The sequence below is a fragment of the Lactuca sativa genome, chromosome 5 (assembly GCF_002870075.4).
Source record: "Lactuca sativa cultivar Salinas chromosome 5, Lsat_Salinas_v11, whole genome shotgun sequence".
Taxonomy (NCBI): domain Eukaryota; kingdom Viridiplantae; phylum Streptophyta; class Magnoliopsida; order Asterales; family Asteraceae; genus Lactuca; species Lactuca sativa.
Window position 1 is genome coordinate 160,321,528 of NC_056627.2, and position 7,319 is coordinate 160,328,846.

The 7,319-nt window shown below is 33.1% G+C and overlaps 1 protein-coding gene across 3 annotated transcripts; it reads right to left on the bottom strand.

Annotated features, from left to right (window-relative positions):
- Positions 1-2,904: 2,904 nt before the first annotated feature.
- On the bottom strand, positions 2,905-6,986 carry LOC111908072 (receptor-like protein kinase ANXUR2). Of its 3 annotated transcripts, none has more exons than XM_042902616.2 (3): positions 6,541-6,986; positions 4,411-5,455; positions 2,905-3,857 (listed from the first exon to the last, which is right to left on the bottom strand). In XM_042902616.2, the coding sequence occupies exons 2-3, from the start codon at positions 5,413-5,415 to the stop codon at positions 3,231-3,233; spliced, it is 1,632 nt and encodes a 543-aa protein (XP_042758550.1). In that variant the 5' UTR covers positions 5,416-5,455; positions 6,541-6,986; the 3' UTR covers positions 2,905-3,230. The 3 variants fall into 3 exon arrangements, with proteins under 3 accessions (XP_042758550.1, XP_042758551.1, XP_023759679.1); XM_042902617.2 differs by having other exon boundaries at positions 6,510-6,986; XM_023903911.3 differs by lacking the exon at positions 6,541-6,986 and having other exon boundaries at positions 4,411-6,390.
- Between the last annotated feature and the right edge of the window lie 333 nt (positions 6,987-7,319).

Consider the following 7,319-nt stretch of genomic DNA (forward strand, 5'->3'; position numbering starts at 1 on the left):
AAATTAAAAAATTTAAACTAAATTTTTTTTATTTATGTGTTTTTAATTAATTTTAATTACAATTACTGGTAATTTATATAGGCAAAAGTTGCATGTATAAAATAAAAGGGTCAAAGATTGAACAAATCAATTTTTTCCACACGTTTGTTTTATTTATAGTAGAAGTACAAATATACACATGATTACTGAAAAAAAAAAATTGTTTGCTTATTTTAGTATGTTTAGCGATTAGTTTTTATTAAATAAAAAATTAAATAAAGCAAAATTAATAATTTGGTATATCCAAAAAATCATTTCTTACTATTGTGCCTTTTTATATTTATAACATTTTTTTGTTTTTTCTCAATTATATCATTGTACTTTAAACAATTATATTATGTTGTTGTATTGTTCGTTTTTACCGTCAAAATTAATATATATATATATATATATATATATATATATATATATATATATATATATATATATATATATTATAGCATTGTATAAATATGTTACAAATAAAAAATTTAAAAACTAAAAAACCCATGAAAATATAACAAATTCTTACTTTTGTTTTAGTTAAAATTTGTACTTAATCGTAAGTAAGTAAATTTCTAGTATTCTTATATAAGTTTTGGAACACATTGGTTAATATATAAGTTATGGAACTTACTGGTTAATTTAGGGTTAATTTGGGAACAAACTAGAAATTTTCTAGTATATATATATATATATATATATATATATATATATATATATATATATATACATATATATATATATATATATATATATATATATATATATATATATATAAACAATTTTATAGCATTTTTTTGTTTTCTTTCCATTTATAACAATATTTTTTTTCCAGTTATAGCATCCTACTTATACCAAACCACATATTTTCACATAATACATAAAAGCATCAAATACACATATTTTCACATACATATACCACAAATTCACCAAATACAAATACATTCACATACACACATAATAACATCCTACTTAGACCAAATACACATACTTTCACATAAATAACATCTTATTTATACAAAATACACAAATTTCACATTCAGATACCATATATACAACAAACATACATACATTCACATACACACATAATAACATCCTACTTATACCAAATACACATAATTTCACATATATAGATAATAACATCATACTTCTACCAAATACTCATATACCACATATACATCAAACACACATATATTGACATATATACACCAAATTTATATAGATTCACATATAAATATCAAATATAGATACTTATGGCAATTTTCTAATAATTGATACAACTACACATATTTTGCAATGATACTAAAATTTCACAGTAAATAGAACCTGTGGTGGCTGAAATCAACGAAAATTCTCCAGTGGTGGTGGTAGTCGCGGGTGGTGGTCGGGAACACAATCAACAAAACTGAAATTGACAATTTATTGCAATTAACCACTCCGATAAGATTAATATCGATGTTACAAGAGAAAAAGGACCGAAAATTGACCTGGAAATACCTCTCAGTCGCCAGAAAAAACTTGGTGTCGCCGGAAAAAGCTTTGTGTTGCTGGAAAAAGCTTCGTCCTCACCGGAAAATCCCTCTCCACCGATGGTATATTCACCTAAAATTGATATATGTCACATATCCTCGAAGAAGTAAGTTATGCAAACGAGAGAAAGAAACGGGCGTAGGAAGTGAAACAGAAGAGCAAAAGGGAAAAATCGATGTTTTCTGGGGTTAGTTGCATCGATGATTCGTGGCGACGCCTTTGCCGACGACTTAGTGGGCTTTAGCGACGAAAACTGTCAATAGCGGCGACTATCACGAGGGAATTATTAAAGCGTCATTTTTCTATCTTTAGTGGTGACCATTTATGGTCTTCAGTGGTGACAATAGTCGTCAGTATATCTGTCATGCGTTCCATGAGCACCCTAGTCGTTGGATTAGAACCACGATCGGACGATTCGTGTTTACCAGAACGTCAAAGAGCGGATCGGTGTCATTCATCCTTTAGCGGCGACAAATTAAATTGTCGCCGCTAAAGCACTGTGTCGCCACTATTGGTGTTGCCGCTAAAGACTGTATTTCTTGTATTGTTTATCACAAAAAGGTATATGTGTCTGATCGTTACATTATGATGCACCCTTGCTTTTTTTTTTTATCATTTCAATGAATCAATTTAATTTGTTAGAAAGGATTAATGTCAATGTTGACCAAACAACTTTTTGTTTTAATCACATTTGGTTACTAAAACTAGAGGGAATGATGTCACATTTATCATGGTACACGTAGACGCCACGTAGGATTTGCCATCGTACTATCAAAATTTGTCATTTAGGTGGAGTGGTATATCATTTAACAATATAGTATTAGAATTAAAAAATTTAAAATTCAAAAAATTAAAATCAGAAAAGAGATTTGTGGTCAAATGAGTCCATGCCAATTTAAGCAAGAGAGAGATTAGGCAGATAGATGCCCAATAGAGTTTGCCGAGTTACCTTGTAGAGGTCGTGGCGCGGTTTGCGCGGAAGCCATGTATGATTTGCCAAACATTTTACCGAGTCACTCCCTGTACTCTAATGTTCTTTTAAGTAATCTATGTTCCTAAGCGTTCATTGTATCGATATTAAAGACAGATACACGTCATTCGACCTCAGTTTCACCTATATTACCCCTTTGTATTATACCCTAAATATGATAATATATTAACTTAATTTTTAAAAATGTATATAATAATAAAATCAAATAAAAATAATATAAGCTTGACTATATTTTTGTTATTATCAAATTTTCTTTTAGTTTTATAAATTACATAAATGGTAATGTGTTGGCAAAAGCTAAAAGTTCATTTTTTGGAAAAAGCTTGTCCCCAAGTTTGGGCTTTGTTGTAGAAATGGTTTCGTCCCTGAATATTAAGCAATTTTATACAAATACTATTGAATTTCGACCATGTGTGTATCCCCACCTCTATCAACATTTCTAGCTCCGCCAGTCAAGGTGTAGCTTCTATAACAACTTAGCATCCATATGTAATCTTAGCAATTATTTTTTGATCCATCTATCAAGATCGAGTACTATGGTTTAGCTAAAATACAAATTATATTCCTCTTAGCACTCTACTATTACAAGTTAGGAACAAAAATGCAAAGCTGATTCAATTTTTGGTGAAAGTCGGTAGGCTGAGGTGGCCACATACGTATCCTCTTCCAAATGAGTGACAAGAGTTAATCAATCTCCTTGTTTAATCCTGGCTACCTTCTTGTCCAAAAGGGACGAAGTTTTGCATATAGGACAGCTGGTTTTATTTTTTCTCAACCTCGCCGAGTAGCAATCCACATGTATCGTATGTCCACAATACATAAATGTTATATTCTTACTGGATTCAAACAGATACTCATGGCATCCCGGGCATTCAATTTTCGTTGCGTTCTCCACACAAGTGTGGGAACCACGTTTGTGATTTGCATAGCAACACCCACACTTGTCGCAATGATAGAAGTTTTCACGACCATTGAGTCTGCATATCCCACAGTCATTACAATGAAACTGCTGTTTTGAAGTATTATCATCAAACAGCTTGCAAATTCCGCAAAAGTATTCCCCCATTTTCACTCCACAATTACCACAAATCTGATCAACTGGCTGTTCCGTATTGCAAATTATACAAACAACTTGCTGAACATCTCCCCGGACAATGTTGTGCCTTTCCTTGGGACCGTTAAACACACTGGAAAAATTGTTGTGGCAATGGTGGCACCAAAATACCTTGTTGCAGCAAGGAGCACGGAGTTTGCATCGCCTACGGTAATGCTTGCACCCATGTTTCATCTTCCTGAAATCCAAGCGTGCTGCTAGCTGTACATTAAATATAAATCACAAGACAATGGATTTTTAGAATCGCTAGCATCATCCATGTTGTAACTAGGCGGAGCTATCTTCCAATATAACAAATCATAAAACAAGTAAAAGTAATCAGTACTCAGTAGTAGATGTCAACTATTAAGTTAGCATATTCGATTGCTAAATTGTGTAGATGGCCTATTTGGGACAAACAAAAATATAAAATCTTTGTTTTCCAAATCTCATCTAATAAGATGTTGGAGCTTGATCATATCATGTTGTATGATTCTATATTGTGTAGCCATCGGAATGTGAAGGTAATCTAATGCATGAGCAGCTCCGGCGTTGGATGACATGGTGTTATTTATTGTGGTAAGGTTGAAAATCATTTTGTTACATCATTGTTGGTGGCCTAATGTGTGAAATTTAGGCTTTGGAAGATTATTTGGATTTAATCATGTCAAATTCCTCAAATTAAGATGTAATATGATACTTCTCATAAATTACAATTTACGACGCAATACGAATATATAAAATGTAAGGCAGCAGTTTATAGATAGCTAATTACCATTTCGTCCCCATGAGCAGAGATTCCTTCGGAGAGAAACATCTTTAGTTCCTCTTCATAGTCCATTGCTTGTTCCACCTCTTCAAACTTCTCCTGAGAGCAAAGTGCGGTCTCAAGCTGTTCCAAAACATGCAACATCTTTGGTCGTCCTTCACGAGATTTTTGCAAACATTGATAGGCAATGTCTGAGAATATTTCCAAAGAATCTCGATTCATGTGTTGTTTCAGATCTTCAAAAATAATGGCATCTACATTCTTTTGTTTGTAGCTCTTTTTCCACATTCCCACTAAACTCTCAAAATGACCATTGTTATTCACAAAGCATAGTCTCCCACACAACACTTCAAATAAGACCACACCAAAAGAATACACATCAGACTCTTTTGTTAAGATGCTCTTCTCCGCATATGTTGGATCTACGTACCCAAAGGTACCTACAACATTGGTGGCAAGAAAGCTGTGTTGCTGATTAGCAGGTCCTATTTTCGATAATCCCATGTCAGAAATTTTAGCATTCCAATTCTCATCAATTAGAATATTGGAACTTTTAATATCCCGGTGGATAACTCTTTGTTGTGTCCCCTTGGGATCATGAAGATAGCACAGTCCCGTTGCAGCCTCGACACATATCTTGAGGCGTTGCCTCCAATTGAGAGTACTGCAACTTAGATGGTGATCGAGGCTTCCACGAGATGCATACTCGTACACAAGGATCTTCTCACCATCCTCTTCGCAAAATCCCAAGAGAGTGATGAGGTTTTTATGTGTGTGATGGGAAAGCATGAGGATCTCTCTCCAGAACTCAGGGTCTCCTTGCCCAAAGTTACGATCTAGACGTTTAAAGGCAACTATGTTTTGTTCCTTAAAGTGAGAGAGTACTCCTTTGTACACCATTCCAAATCCACCTTTTCCGATAATGTTGCTCATATCAAAATTGTATGTGGCTGACTTTATATCTTCCAGTCGGATTTTAAGATGCTCAAATTCCTCCAAGAAGGCATCCATTATTTGATGATAGCTGATTTATAGTGCCTTGTGGAATAACCTATTGCAGAAAAAAAAATGGTGACAGGTGAGAGATTCCTACCATCTACTTTTGTTCTCTGTCTTTCATTTATAAATAACACTCAAACTATATTTCTATTCACATGACACTCCCTTTATTTACATATTAATTTCTATTTGGACTTTATTTTTTGCAATTTTTGTTTTAAAACGTTATCATTTCAATATACTAAATTAATTTTTTTAAAGTATATAACACCTCAATAGCAAACTGAGATATTATATTTAATAAAGATATTAGATATTCATTTGTGTATGTAAATTTTCTACAATATTAATTTTAGAACTAAGCTATTTAACCTCATATGAAACTCATGATATATTAGTAAATGTAAATTAAAAATTGACAGAAAACCTAGAACCGATGACTTGAATTGAACATAATGTGAACTTTCTAAACCCGTTGGAAAACCTATATATTAAGTATGAAGTTAAAGTTAGCAAGTTTAAATAATAAATTGGCTAATTGAACACGGATGGAACTTTTTAAACCCGTTTGACTGAAGTTATGAATTGTATATCTACCTTCAACACAAATGGGATGATTGAACACGGATCACGGATGGAACCATAAAGTTCATACAAGGAATTATCTGGAGGGAAGTGTTTGAAATCAAGGTCATTTAAAGATCACAATGACAATGCTATGAACCGAATGGACATTTAATAAAATTCTTTTCGTTTTGCATTTAACATATAATCAAGGTCAAACAATGTTATATGGAAGTATTTGGAATGGCATTTAACATATGATATAGTCTTGACCTTGGAGACCATTTTAGCAGCAACAGCACATTCTTATAAAATAAAGCAAGTAACAAACTAACAACTAATTAAATACCGAAAGTATTTAAAATAATATCGATAAATAAGAAATTTGACATCCCTATACGAAAATAGGGCAATTTCATGGGAACAACTAGAGTATCTAACCCCAAAAAAAAAAAAAAAAAAAAAGAAACATAAAACACAGGGCAAATTCAGGGAGCAGCTACAGTATCTAACAATTGTAACAACGAGGAAAAGGGAGAAACCTATCCTTTTGATGTTTCAAAATGGTCGAACCTTTGAAGATCGATAAGAGTGATGGTAATGGGTGCAACGAGATCGATCGGCCAGAGCCTGATGGATATGAATCGGCAAGAGACAGGTTTCTCGATGTCCAGAAGAACGACCACGTATCAACGAAGATGTGGTGGACCGGTGGTCAAGGGGAGGTTTCCGTAAAGGGGACTAGGAGGGGTGGTGAGAAGATGGGTTTTACAGGTGGAAGAAAAGGGGAGGCGAGGGTGAGGTGTCTGGGCAAGGGAACACTCAGCGGGATCTTAACTTTAACCCTAATTCTACTCTCATGTTGCGTTTGATTGTGCAGTGGAAGGATGATGGTGATGGAGCCTGGAGGACGAAGGAAGAAAAAAGTTTGTACTTTGTACTGGAGATGCTGCCCGTTGGTGATGAGCAACGTTTGGCTGTGGCGGACGAAGAGACTGAGGGAAATGAAGGCATGAACCACGGTAGTAAAGTTTTTAGTGATGAAGGTCAACGCTTTCTTCAAACAAAACAAAAAAGGTCCCTTTTTTCAATTTTAAACTCCATAGCTTTTTCAACTTCTTTTATATATATATATATATATATATATATATATATATATATATATATATATATATATATATATATATATATATATATATATATCGGAAAAATGAATATACCCTTAAAAGTATATATATATATATATATATATATATATATATATATAAGCTTAGATACCCAAACTCACCATAGTACGTCGTTTTGTATTATATAATACATTGTAATCGTTCAATGTTCTTATAATTTAATTT

What these genes read in the sequence shown, in the direction of transcription:
- LOC111908072 (XM_042902616.2), bottom strand. Translation starts at nt 5,415, where the DNA reads ATGGATGCCTTCTTGGAGGAATTTGAGCATCTTAAAATCCGACTGGAA. An exon ending in CTGCTCATGGGGACGAAATG is followed by an intron (nt 3,858 to 4,410) that starts GTAATTAGCTAT and finishes TTTAATGTACAG; the next exon opens with CTAGCAGCACGCTTGGATTT.